The following is a 14133-nucleotide window of genomic DNA, read 5'->3' on the forward strand; positions in this document are numbered from 1 at the left end:
ATCATTTAATGAACATATATTAATGTAATAAATGCAAATAAATATCTACATTGGTACTTATATATTTTTTATTGTTCTTTTTTCTTTCCCTATTATTATGCTGGCCTAAAACTAATATAGGCATGTCATAACCAAACAAAAAATTATAATTCAAAGAGTTTGATAATTTGAAATATTACAGTTATGGAAATCATTTTGTCGTATTTAAATTGGCAGCAATTGTTTTAAGAATATTGAAAATTCATAAATTTATGTTTATTTTATTATATTTTTTTAATATATAATACGATTCAAGACAGTAATATATACTAATATTTTTCGTTGTATATTGTCAATATAAAGTAAAAACATTTTGAAAGCACAAACTCTACACACCACGACAAGTATATATGCTATATAGAGCCCTATATACTATATTTGTACAGTTACAATATATTACTTATTTATATAAACATTTATATGAATTTTAAAAAAAAAATTTTTTTAAAATATAAAACAAATTTTAATTAAAGTTTTTTTTTATATGTCTATGCAAAAAAATTTGCATATTAAAAAATAGGGTTTTCTCACACCGTTTTGTGTAAAAAATAAGATAAAATCGTAAAAATAATCAAACAAATTAAATAGTAAAACTATATATATTGTTAAAAGTTTTTTACATAATTGTTATGAAGTATGGATGTTTATATGCAATTTTTAAAGCAAATACAACAAACTCTCATTGACTTTTTATTTATTCCTAAAAATACACTTTAATAAAACTTTAAATTGGTTAAGCATTAATATATTTGTGACAATAAAGTTATGGGTTACTCATAAGATTAGCAACTGATTCAGCAACGTCAGGCTCAAGAAATTTTAAACCATTATCATATTTTGAAACATCTTTACTTATAAGTATATTAAAATAAAAACTTTTATTTTTACATAAATCCGTATAGTTTCCATCATTTTTTGTTTTAATAAAATAACCTTTAAAATTCAAAGCTGAATTATTTACAAGCAATTCAAGATATTCTTTTGCCATCTTATGGAACTTTTCATTTTCTGGTCCTGTTTCGTATTTTATTAAGTCTTGTTCTAATTTTTGGTTAAATTTATCATAAATCAAATCTTTTAAATCTTTAGTTAATTTCCATATATTGGCACAAAATTTTTCTTCAAAGTCATATTTATGCATGTGCTGTGAAATTAGATATTTAATAATATCCTTTATATAAGCTATAAAATATGATGAACCTTTTATTAATCCTTCTTTACCATTTTCAGTTAATTTTATTTTCAAACTTTGAGAAGAATTATCTATGTATATATCGAAGTCTGTAATAATACAATGATAATTGCCACCTTCATATGTATATTTTATATTTTTTGATCCATCACGAACAGTATCATGAACTATTTGAAGATATGGAACATGGTTTTTTTCGACATGTTCGAATGCTATAGTTGGCTGAGCTACCGAAGCATATGCAATCGGTTTGTGATTGTTATTGTTTTCATCTTGAAAGGTTGCAGCCTTAACATTTGAAAAAGTTACTAGTATAAAAAATGATAATATAATACTCCACATTTTTATAAATAATAAAATAAGAAATTCTAAAAATGCTAATTTTAATATATATATATATCTAAAGGTTTATATTAAAAAGGTAATAATTATTTAAAATTAATTTATTTTATAATATTAAAAAAAGTCTTAATGCATTTATTTTAATATAAGGCAAATAAGTAAAATTTACATAAGCATACTTCAATTTGAATAATAAAATAAGCATATAATAATAATAGTAATAATAGTAATAATAATAATAAATTTTCCTATTTTAATATTAATAAAAATTAATCACTATATTTAGCAACACTGTAGTTGTATTATTATGCATTGCTAGCATGCTCATAAATACATTATGTATATTTTTTTATTATATTATTAATACATAGATAAATGCAGTGTATCGCAATATTATCGTTTTTTTACGCTATTTTTACTGAGAATAACTAAATATGTATTAATAGCATTAGAATGAAAAATAAATTTTTATTTTTTATAAATTAATTGTAAAACAACGTCAAAAGTCATACTCTTCCATTAATATATGTTATATACATATTATTATTTAATGAACATATATTAATGTAATAAATGCAAATAAATATCTACATTGGTACTTATATATTTTTTATTGTTCTGCTTTCTTCCTTTATTATTATGCTGTTCTAAAACTGATACAACCATGTGAAAACCAAACAAAAAATTTGAAACCAAATAATTTGATAATTTAAAATATTACAGTTAAGTAAACCATTATGCCATTTTTCTTTTAAAGGGAATTAGAATGATAAAATTATGTTTATTTATTATTATATTTTTTTATATATAATACTATTATGCCAAGACACTAATATATATTAATATTTTTCGTTATATATTGTCAATATAAAGTAAAAACCTTTTGAAAGCATACACTTCCACCACCAAAATAAGTATATATTCTACGCTATGTACAGTCATATATACTAGATTTGTGCGCTATAATAATGTCTTATTTATATAAACATTTATGCAATTTTAAAAACTTTTCTATAAAAAAATATAAAGCTAATTTTAATTAAAGTTTTTTTTATATGTCTACACAAAAAAAAATGCATATTAAAAAATAGGGTTTCTCACACTGTTTTGTGTAGATAAGAACATGTAATTCTTAAAAATAATCAAACAAATTAAATAGCAAAACTATATATATTGTTAAAAGTTTTTTACAAAATGTTATGAAATATAACTATTAATAAGCAATCTTTTAAAGCAAATACAAAAAACTATCATTGACTTTTTATTTACTCCTAAAAATACACTTTAATAAAACTTTAAATTGGTTAAGCATTAATATATTTGTGACAATAAAATTATTATTTTTTTAATGTTTAGAAACTAAATCAACAGCATATCTGATAGGAATTTTTAATTCATACTTAGCATCTGTACCATTTTTATTTATACTGATATCGAAATAAAGACTTTTATTTTGACTTAAATGTTCATAGTTTCCATCCTTACTTATTTTAATAAAATAACCTTGAATCTCTATTTCTGAATTATGCATAAGTTCATAAAAAGTTTGCTTTGCACTATCACGGAGCTTTTTCTTTTTTGGTTCGTTTTCGTATCTTATTAAGTCCTCTTTAAAATTTTTTTCGAATGAATCATATATCAAAGTTTTTAAATCTTTAGCAAATATATTTAAATTGTCATCATAGCTGCTTTCAAAATCATATTTATGCATGTATTTTGAAAATAAATGGTTAATGTTTGCATTTATATAAGTCATAAAATAACTTGCGCCTATTTTTAATTCTTCAGTTTTATTTTTAGAAATAGATTTACTTAAATATGGAGAAGCGTTATCTATGGATATCCTATAGTCAGTAATAATCCAATGATAATTGCTACCTTCATATCTATATTTTGTAATTTCCGGGTCACGTAAAAATTTATTAATTTCGTCTAGACATGGAATATATTTTTGATTAAATTTTGAGAATTTTGCAAATGGTGGATATACTGAAACAAGTCCAATCGATTTGGGGTTGCTACTACTACTTGCACTTTGGAAACTTGCGGCCTTAACATTTGAAAAAATTACTAATATGAAAAATGGCAATATAATATTTATCATTTTCATAAATAATATAATAAGCAATCCTAAAAATAATAATTTTAATATATATACATAATATTAAAGGTTTATATAAAAAAGGTAATAATAATTATCTACAATTATCTTATTTTATAATACCAAAAAAAGTCTTAATGCATTTATTTTTTTTTAAGAAAAATGAATTAAAATTTATATGAACATATTTCAATTTGAATAATAAAATAAGTATATAATTAGAACGATTTTTCCAATTTTAATATAATAAAAAATTTTTTATTTTACTTAGCAGCGTCGTAGTTTTATTATTATATATTTCTAGCATATGCATAAATATATATAAATATATTTATAGGTATTATTAATATATAGATAGATACAGTATAATATATGCATGTTATCGCCTTTTTTTATGATAATTTTATTGGGCATAACTAAATATATATTATATTGTATCAATGTGAAAAATGAATTTTTATTTTTTTTTAAATTTATTGTAAAACAACATTAAAAGGCAAATATGCCCAATAATTTATATGTTATATGGCTATTATCATATAACGGCCACGTATTAATATAATATAAATAATTATATTACATTTATATTCATTTATGCATATTTTTATTTTTTTTATTTCCCTATTATTATGCTACTCTAAAACTGATACGAACATGTGATAACCAAATCAAAAATCATAATTCAAAGAATTTAGTAATTTTAAATATTACAGCTATGAAAATCATTCTGCTACTTTTGTTTTAAAGAAAATTGAAATGATAATGTTATGCTTATTTTATTTTTTTAATATATGATACTATTTAAGACAGTAATATATATTAATATTTTTCGTTTATATTGTCAATATAAAGTAAAAACATTTTGAATCATAACCTTCTCTACACAAAAATAAGTATATGCGCCATATACAACCATATATACTAGGTTTAGGCATTTGTAACACATGCACTTGTTTATATAAATATTTATATGAATTAAAAATTTTTTAAAAAATATAAAACAAATTTTAATTAAAGTTTTCTTTTATATGTCTATGCAAAAAATTTGCATATTACACAAATAGGGTTTTCTCGCCCTGCTTTGTGTAGATAATAACATAAAATTCGCAAAAATCATAAAACAAATTAAATAATAAACCATACATATTGTTAAAAGTTTTTTACAAAATGCTATGAAATATAGCTGTTTATAAGAAATTTTTTAAAACAAATACGATAAGCATGTACTGATTTTTCATTTACTCTAAAAACGTATTTTAATAAAGCTTTAAATGGGTTAAGCATTCATATATTTGTGACAAAAAATTATGCATTTGGTGTAAGATTAGTAAGGAATTCAGTAACCTCAGGTTTAAGATATTTATATCTATAATCAAATTTTGCATAATTTTTATTTATATTTATATCGAAATAAATATGATCCGTTTTACATGCATCCATATAGTTTCCATCTTCTCTTATTTTAATAAAATAACCTTTAAACCTCATAGACGAATTATTTACAAGTACTTCAAGAAATTCTTTTGCCATCTTATGGTACTTTTCATTTTCGGGTCCTATTTCGTATTTTATTAAGTCTTGTTTTAAATCATTGTCAAATTCATCATATATCAAAGTTTTTAAATCTTTACCTAATAACTTTAAATCGTTATAATAGTTTCTTTCAAAGTCATATTTATGCATATGCTGTGAAATTAAATATATAATATTATCCTTTATATAAGCTATAAAATATGCTGAACCTTTTATGAATCCTTCTTTACCTTTTTCAGTTAATTTTTTTTTCAAACTTCGAGAAGAATTATCTATGTATATATCAAAGTCTGTAATAACCCAATGGTGATTGTTACATTGATAAGCGTATTTTATATTTTCTGATTCATCCCGAAAAATATTATTAATTATATCTAAATATTCAGTATGATTTTTATCACGACGTTCGAATATTACAATTGGTTGAGCTACCGAAGCATATGCAATCGAATGTGGGTTGTTATCATTTGCATCTTGAAAGGTTGCGGCTTTAACATTTGAAAAAATTGCTAGTATGAAAAATGATAATATAATGTTCCACATTTTCATAAATAAACAATCCTAAAAATGCGAATTTTAATATATATACATATTAAAGGTTTATATTAAAAAAATTATTAATCATTATATACAATTATTTTATTTTATAATACTAAAAAATGTCTTAATGCATTGATTTTTTTTTAAGAAAAATGTATTAGAATTTATATGAGCATATTTCAGTTTGAATAATAAAATAATCATATAAGAATAATAATTTTTTCCTATTTTAATATTAATAAAAATTGATTATTTTATTTAGCAACTTAGTAGTTTTATTATTATATATTACTAGCATATGCATACATATATTTATAGATATTATTAATATATAGATAAATACAGTGCATATGCAAGTTATCACTTTTTTTTTACGATAATTTTATTGGGCATAACTAAATATGTATTATATGGTATCAGTGTGAAAATTGAATTTTTATTTTTCATATGTTAATTGTAAAGCAACATCAAAAAGCAAGTATTCCGATTAATCTATATGTTGTACCCTTATTATCATATAACGACCATATATTAATATAACATGATATAGCATAAATAAATATCTACATTTATATTTATGCATTTTTTTCTTTTCCTTTTTTATTTCTCTATTATTATGCTGTTCTAAAACTGATACAACCATGTGAAAACCAAACAAAAAATTTGAAACCAAATAATTTGATAATTTAAAATATTACAGTTAAGTAAACCATTTGGCCATTTTTCTTTTAAAGGGAATTGGAAATGTATAAAATTATGTTTATTTATTATTATATTTTTTTAATCTATAATACTATGCAAGACAGTAATATATATTAATATTTTTCGTTGTGTATTGCCAATATAAAGTAAAAACCTTTTGAGACCAAAAAATTATAAACACCAAAATAAGTATATATGCTATATAGAGCCCTATATATTATATTTGTACAGTTACAATATATTACTTATTTATATAAACATTTATATGAATTTTAAAAAAAAAAAATTTTTAAATATAAAACAAATTAAATAGTAAAACTATATATATTGTTAAAAGTTTTTTACAAAATTGTTATGAAATATAACTGTTAATAAGCAATTTTTTAAAACAAACGCGATAAATTTGTAATGATTTTTTATTTATTCTAAAAACATATTTTAATAAAACTTTAAATTTTACTTAAAAAAATTTTTCAAATTAGGGTGTAATAATTAACATATTTGTGACAATAAAATTATGCATTTGTTGTAAGATTAGTAAGTAATTCAGCAACTTCAGGTTTAAGGGATTTAAAAATATAATCAAATTTTGCATAAATTTTATCTATATATATATCGAAATAAAGATTATCATTTTTATTTAAATCCATATAGTTTCCATCTTTTCTTATTTTAATAAAACAACCTTTAATCCTCATAGATGAATTATTTACAAGCACTTCAAGAAATTCTTTTGCCATCTGATGGTACTTTTCATTTTCTGATCCTGTTTCGTATTTTATTAAGTCATTTTTTAAAACTTGATCAAATTCATCATATATTAAAACTTTTAAATCTTTAGATAATATCTTTAAATCCTCATGATAGTAGTTTTCAAAGTCATATTTATGCATGTGCTGTGAAATTAAATATTTAATAATATCCTTTATATAAGCTATAAAATATGTTGAACCGTTTATTAATCCTTCTTTACCTTTTTCAGATAATTTTCTTTTCAAATTTCGAGAAGAATTATCTATGGATATATCAAAGTCTGTAATAACCCAGTGATGATCGTTACATTGATAAGCGTATTTTATATTTTCTGATTTATCATGAAAAATATTATTAATTATATCTAAATATTCAGTATGATTTTGTTCATCATGTTCGAATGTTACAATTGGTTGAGCTACCGAAGCGTACGCAATCGACTGTGGGTTGTTATCATTTGCATCTTGAAAAGTTGCAGCCTTAACATTTGAAAAAATTGCTAGTATGAAAAATGAAAATATAATATTCCGCATTTTCATAAATAATAAAATAAACAATCCTAAAAGTACTAAGTTTAATATATATACCTATCTAAAGATTTATATTAAAAAAATTAATAATAATTTACAACATTTTATTTTATAATATTAAAAAAAGTCTTAATATATTTATTTTTTTTTTTTTAAGAAAAATGAATTAAAATTTATATAAACATATTTCAATTTGAATAATAAAATAAAAATATAATTAGAACAATTTTTTCAATTTTAATATTAATAAAATTTATTATTTTACTTAGAAGCGTCGTGGTTTTATTATTATAAATTGCTAACATATGCATAAGTACATTCTATATATTTTACTATATTGTTGATATATAGATAAATATAATATATATCTAATGTTATCATTCTTTTACAATAATTTGGTTGAACAAAACTAAATATGTATTATATGGCATCAGAATTAAAAAAATATTTTTATATTTCATAAGTTAATTGTGAAACAACATCAAAAAGCAAATACTCCTATTATAATATAACGATCATATATTAATATAATATGATATAATATAAATAAATATCTACATTGATATTTATGCATTTTTTACTGATATTTTTTGTTTCCCTATGATTATTATGATGCTCTAAAGCTGATAAAGATATACCAAAACCAAAGAAAAAATTATAATTTAATGAAGTTGATAATTGGGAGTATTAAAGCTATGAAAATCATTATGATACTTTTGTTTTAAAGAAAATTGAAAATGCATAAAATTATGTTTATTATGTTGTTGTATTTATAGATATATATAATACTGTTCCAAGACAGTAATATATATTAATATTTTTCGTTATATATTGTTAAATAAAGTAAAAACCTTTTGAAAACACAAAAATAAGTATATATACTATGTCCAATCATATATACTAGGTTTAGGCAGTTATAATGTATGTCTTATTTACATAAACATTTATGAGTTTTAAAAACTTTCCTATAAAAAAACATAAAACAAATTTGAATTAAAGTTTTTTTTATGTCTATCCAAGAAATTTCACATATTACACAAGTAAGGTTTTCTCACCCTGTTATATAGATAATAACATAAAATTCGTAAAAATAAGCCAAAAAATTAAATAGTAAAACTATATATATTATTTAAGGTTTAAAAAAAATGGTATTATGAAATATAGTGTCTATAAGCATTTTTTTAAAGCAAATACGATAAACTTGTACTGATTTTTCATTTACTTTAAAAATATTTTTTAATAAAACTTTAAATTTTACTTAAAAAAAGATTACAAATTAGGGTAAATATCTAATATGTATACAATACAAAATGCATATAGAGCATTTCTATTTTTTATCCGTTCTTATTAATTCTCAACTTAATTAACAAAAAATTCTATCAGTAGACTCCATTGCATTTTAAAAATATTAATTATAGAGGCAACCATTAATATGTTTGGGACAAAAAATTATTGTTTTCTTGTAAGGTTAGTAACTAATTCAGCAACTTCCGGATTAGGATATTTTAAATCATAAGTATAACACGATTTATTTTTATTTATATATATATCGAAATAAAGATTATTATAATCGCATAAATCCGTATAGTTTCCATCTTCTTTTATTTTAATAAAATAACCTTTAATCTTCATAGATGAATTATTTACAAGTACTTCAAGAAATTCTTTTGCCATCTTATGGTACTTTTCATTTTCTGGTCCTATTTCGTATTTTATTAAGTCTTGTTTTAAATCTCGGTCAAATTCATCATATATCAAAGTTTTTAAATCTTTACTTAATTCATTTAAACCTTCAAGAAAGCGGGTTTCAAAATTATATTTATGTATATATTGTGAAATTAAATATATAATATTATCCTTTATATAAGCTATAAAATATGCGGAGCCTTTTATTAATCCTTCAATTTTTTTATTAGATAATTTTCTTTTCAAATTTCGATCAGAATTATTTATGGATATATCAAAGTCTGTAATAACCCAATGATAATTGCCATTTTTATATCCATATTTTATATTTTGTGATTCCTCGCGAACAATATTATTAATTATATCTAAATATTCAGTGTGATTTTTTTCATCATGTTCAAATGTTACAGTTGGTTGAACTACTGAAATATATCCAACCGGTTTGGGAGTGTTATTGTTTGCGTCTTGAAAGCTTGCAGCCTTAACATTTGAAAAAATTGCTAGTATGAAAAATGAAAATATAATATTCATAATTTTCATAAATAAGCATTTCTAAAAGCACTAAGTTTAATATATATACCTATCTAAAGGTTTATATTATAAAAATTTGTAATAATTATTTACAATTATTTTATTTTATAATATTAAAAAAAAAAGTCTTAATACATTTATTTTTTTTTAAGAAAAATGTATTAAAATTTATATAAGCATACTTCAGTTTAATAATAAAATAAAAATATAATTAGAATAATTTCTCCTATTTTAATATTAAAATAAAATTTATTATTATACTTAGCAATGTCGTAGTTTTATTATTATATATTGCTAACATATGCATAAATATATTCTATATATATTTATAAGTATTATTAATATATGATGTAAAAATGAATTTGCATACAAATTTATCACATTTTGTTCGTTTTATTTTTTTTTTTTGTTTATTTATTTTTACGTTAATTTGATTGGGTACATTTAATTATGTATTATATGCATAAGAGTGAAAAAATATTTTTATTTTTTATAAATTAATTGTAAAACAACATCAAAAGGGAAGTATCCCCAATATTTTATATGCTATATACCTATTATAACATAACAGCCATATATTAATATAATATATATAAATATCAATGTAGATATTTATGTATTTTTTATTTTCCTTTTTTCTTTCCCTATGACTATTATGATGCTCTAAAACTGATACAGATATGTTAAAACCAAACAAAAAATTATGATTCAAAGAATTTGGTAATATGAAATATTACAGTTATGAAAATATTCTGATACTTTTGTTTTAAAGAAAATTGAAAATGCATAAAATTATTTTTATTTCTTATTATATATTTTTTATATATAATACTATGCAAAGACGCTAATGCGTGTTGAGGTTTTTCGGTGTATATTATCAATATCAAATAAAAGCCTTTTAAAAACATACATTTCTACACATCGAAATAAGTATATATGCTATGTACATTATGTATACTAGATATATGCAGTTATAATATATGTCTTATTTACATAAGCATTTATTCGAATTTAAAAACGTTTATAAAAAAAAACATAAAACAAATTTGAATTAAAATTTTTTTTATGTCTATCCAAGAAATTTCACATATTACACAATTAGGGCTTCCTCGCCCTGTTATGCAGATAATAACATAAAATTCGTAAAAATAATCAAAAAAATTAAATAGTAAAACTATATATGTTGTAAAAAAGTTTTTTACAATATTGTTAAGAAATATAGCTATTGATAAACAGCTTTTTAAAGCAAATATGATAAACATCTACTGATTTTTCATATACTCTAAAAACATATTTTAATAAAACATTAAATTTTACTTAAAAAAAGATTACAAATTGGATAAGCATTAATAAATTTGTGGTCATAAACTTTTGATTTTTTTAAAGGTTTAGAAACTAATTCAGCAACTTAAGCCTTAGGGGGTTTAAAATCATAATTAGCATTTGCATTATTTCTACATATACTGATATTGAAATAAAGACTTTTATTTTGGCATGAATCAGTATAGTTTCCATCCTTTCCTATTTTAATAAAATACCCTTTAATCATCATATTTGAATTATGTACAAGCGCTTTAAAAAATTCTTTCGCCTGATTGTGGAATTTTTTATTTGCAGTTTCGCCTTCGGAGCATATTAAGCCTTGTCTTAAATCATAGTCGAATTTATCATATATCAAAGCTTTTAAATCATTAGCTAATTTCTTTAAATTGTCATCATAGTTATTTTCAAAATCATATTTATGTATGTGTTGTGTAACTAAACATTTAATCTTCTCCTTTATATAAGATATAAAATGTGATGTACCTTTTATTAACCCTTCCTTTTTATTATAAAAAATTTTTTTTTTAAAACATCGAGTAGAATTATTTATGGATATATCAAAGTCGGTAATAACCCAATGATAATTATTGCATTGATAGGCATATTTTGTATTTTCTGATTCATAATTTAAAATACAATTAATTATATCTAAATGTTGAATATGCTCCTTTTCATCATGTTCGAATGTTACAGTTGGGTGGTCTACTGGATTATACGCAATCAATTTTGTACTGTTATTATTTGCATCTTGAAGAGTTGCAGCCTTAACATTTGAAAAAATTACTAGCATGAAAAATGATAATATAATATTCCGCATATTTATAAATAATAAAATAAGCAATCCTAAAAATGCAAATTTTAATATATATATATATATATCTAAAGGTTTATATTAAAAAAATTAATAATAATTTACAATATTTTATTTTATAATATTGAAAAAAGTTTTAATGCATTGATTTTAATATAAGGCAAATAATTAGAATATATATAAACATATTTCAATTTGAATAATAAAATAAATATATAATTAGAAAATTTTTTCCTATTTTAATATTAATAAAAATCTATTATTTTTCGTAGAAACGTCGCAGTTGTATTATTAGATATTTCTAACATATGTATAAACATATTCTAATACATTTTGATTATATTATTAATACATAGATAAATACATTGTACATGCAATGTTATCGTTTTTTTTTACAATAATTTGGCTAAGATAACTAAACATCTATTATTATATGGAATAAAAATGAAAAATAAAAATTTATTTTCATAAATTAATTTTAAAACAACAAATGGAAAAACGCCAAATAATTTATATGTTATATACCTATTATATTTTAACAACCATACATTAATATAATATAAATAATTATGTTGCATTGGTGCCTATTAATGTATTTTTTTTATTTTCTTTTTTTATTTACCTATTATTATGCTACTCTAAAATTGATACAGACAAGTTAAAACTAACAAAAAAATTATAATCCAAAGATTTTGGTAATTTGAAGTATTACAGTTATCAAAAACACTTTGCTGCATTTAGATTGCCAACATTTGTTTTTAAGAAAATTGAAAATGCATAAAATTATGTTTATTTTATTATTATATTTTTTTTAGCATATAATACTATCCAAACACAGTAATATATATTAATATTTTTCGTCGTATGTTTCCAATATAAAGTAAAAGCATTTTGAAAACCCCCAAATAAGTATATATACTATGTCCAGCCATATATATTAGGTTTAGGCAGTTATAATATATGAACTTATTTATATGTATTTTAAAAACATTTCTAAAAAAAATATAAAACAAATAAATAGTAAAACTATATATATTATTTAAGGTTTAAAAAAAATGGTGTTATGAAATATAGCTGTCGATTAGCTATTTTTTAAAGCAAATACAATAAACTTGCAAAGATTTTTCATTTCCTCGTAAAAACATATTTTAATAAAAAAATAAATTAGGGTAAGCATTAATATATATGTGGCATAAACTTATGGTTTTCTTAAAAGTTTAGCAAAAAATTCACCAACTTCAGATTTAGGAAGTTCAAAAGTATAATCAGCATTTGCATTATTTATATTGAAATAAAGACTAACATTGTGGATTAAACATCTATTCTCACTATCCCATATTATTTTAATAAAATACCCTTTCATCTTCATATCTGAATTTTGTACAAGCGTTTCAAATTTTTTCTTTGCCCTCTTTTTGACCTTTGCATCCTTTGATTCGCTTTCATATTTTATTAAGCAATGTGTAAACTCGTACTAAAATCTATCATATACTGAAGCTTTTATATTATGAGCAAAATCCATTAAATCTACAGGATGGTTGTTTTCAAAATCATATTTAAACATGTGTCACAAAACTACATCTTTAAACTTCTCCTTTATATAAGCTATAAAATGTCTTATGCCTGTTTATAATGATTTAGTTCAATTTTTAGAAATTTTTTTTTTCAAATATCGACAATCATTATCTATGGATATATAAAAATCTTTTATAGCGAAATTATAATTGTCATCTTTATATATATATTTTGTATTTGCCGATTGTTCACATAAAGTATCATTAATTAATTTAAATGTTGATTATGCTTTTCTTTAGTATGTATAAATTTTGGAATTGGTTGCGGTACCGAAATAAATCCAATCGATTTGGGATTGCTATTATTAGCACTCTGGAATGTTGCAGCTTTAACATTTGCAAATATTACTAGTATGAAAAATGATAATATAATGTTCATCATTTCATAAGCAAACAATCCTAAAAATACTAAGTTTAATATATATACCTACCTAAAGATTTATATTAAAAAAATTAATAAGATGGATTTATTGTTA

At 20.9% G+C, this 14133-nt stretch overlaps 6 protein-coding genes and 1 pseudogene across 6 annotated transcripts, besides 1 other annotated feature; all 7 read right to left on the bottom strand.

The window, feature by feature from the left end:
* Positions 1-802: 802 nt before the first annotated feature.
* Positions 803-1573, bottom strand: PCHAS_0925300 (fam-d protein; the record flags this gene model as incomplete). The annotated part of the gene is made up of 1 exon (XM_739331.1): positions 803-1573. The coding sequence occupies one exon, from the start codon at positions 1571-1573 to the stop codon at positions 803-805; it is 771 nt and encodes a 256-aa protein (XP_744424.1).
* A 1345-nt stretch (positions 1574-2918) lies between these two features.
* On the bottom strand, positions 2919-3683 carry PCHAS_0925400 (fam-d protein; the record flags this gene model as incomplete). The annotated part of the gene is made up of 1 exon (XM_016798166.1): positions 2919-3683. One exon carries the CDS (start codon positions 3681-3683, stop codon positions 2919-2921), a length of 765 nt encoding a protein of 254 aa, XP_016655410.1.
* Positions 3684-4979: 1296 nt separating this feature from the next.
* Positions 4980-5756, bottom strand: PCHAS_0925500 (fam-d protein; the record flags this gene model as incomplete). The annotated part of the gene is made up of 1 exon (XM_738273.2): positions 4980-5756. The coding sequence occupies one exon, from the start codon at positions 5754-5756 to the stop codon at positions 4980-4982; it is 777 nt and encodes a 258-aa protein (XP_743366.2).
* A 1208-nt stretch (positions 5757-6964) lies between these two features.
* PCHAS_0925600 (fam-d protein) lies at positions 6965-7741 on the bottom strand (the record flags this gene model as incomplete). Its single annotated transcript, XM_738272.2, has 1 exon — positions 6965-7741. One exon carries the CDS (start codon positions 7739-7741, stop codon positions 6965-6967), a length of 777 nt encoding a protein of 258 aa, XP_743365.2.
* Positions 7742-9181: 1440 nt separating this feature from the next.
* PCHAS_0925700 (fam-d protein) lies at positions 9182-9958 on the bottom strand (the record flags this gene model as incomplete). The annotated part of the gene is made up of 1 exon (XM_739504.2): positions 9182-9958. The coding sequence occupies one exon, from the start codon at positions 9956-9958 to the stop codon at positions 9182-9184; it is 777 nt and encodes a 258-aa protein (XP_744597.2).
* Positions 9959-11357: 1399 nt separating this feature from the next.
* On the bottom strand, positions 11358-12089 carry PCHAS_0925800 (fam-d protein; the record flags this gene model as incomplete). The annotated part of the gene is made up of 1 exon (XM_016798167.1): positions 11358-12089. The coding sequence occupies one exon, from the start codon at positions 12087-12089 to the stop codon at positions 11358-11360; it is 732 nt and encodes a 243-aa protein (XP_016655411.1).
* Positions 12090-13281: 1192 nt separating this feature from the next.
* PCHAS_0925850 lies at positions 13282-14044 on the bottom strand (annotated as a pseudogene).
* Positions 13282-14044: a sequence feature (fam-d protein, pseudogene).
* Positions 14045-14133: the final 89 nt, after the last annotated feature.

This window comes from Plasmodium chabaudi, assembly GCF_900002335.3.
Source record: "Plasmodium chabaudi chabaudi strain AS genome assembly, chromosome: 9".
NCBI lineage: Eukaryota > Apicomplexa > Aconoidasida > Haemosporida > Plasmodiidae > Plasmodium > Plasmodium chabaudi.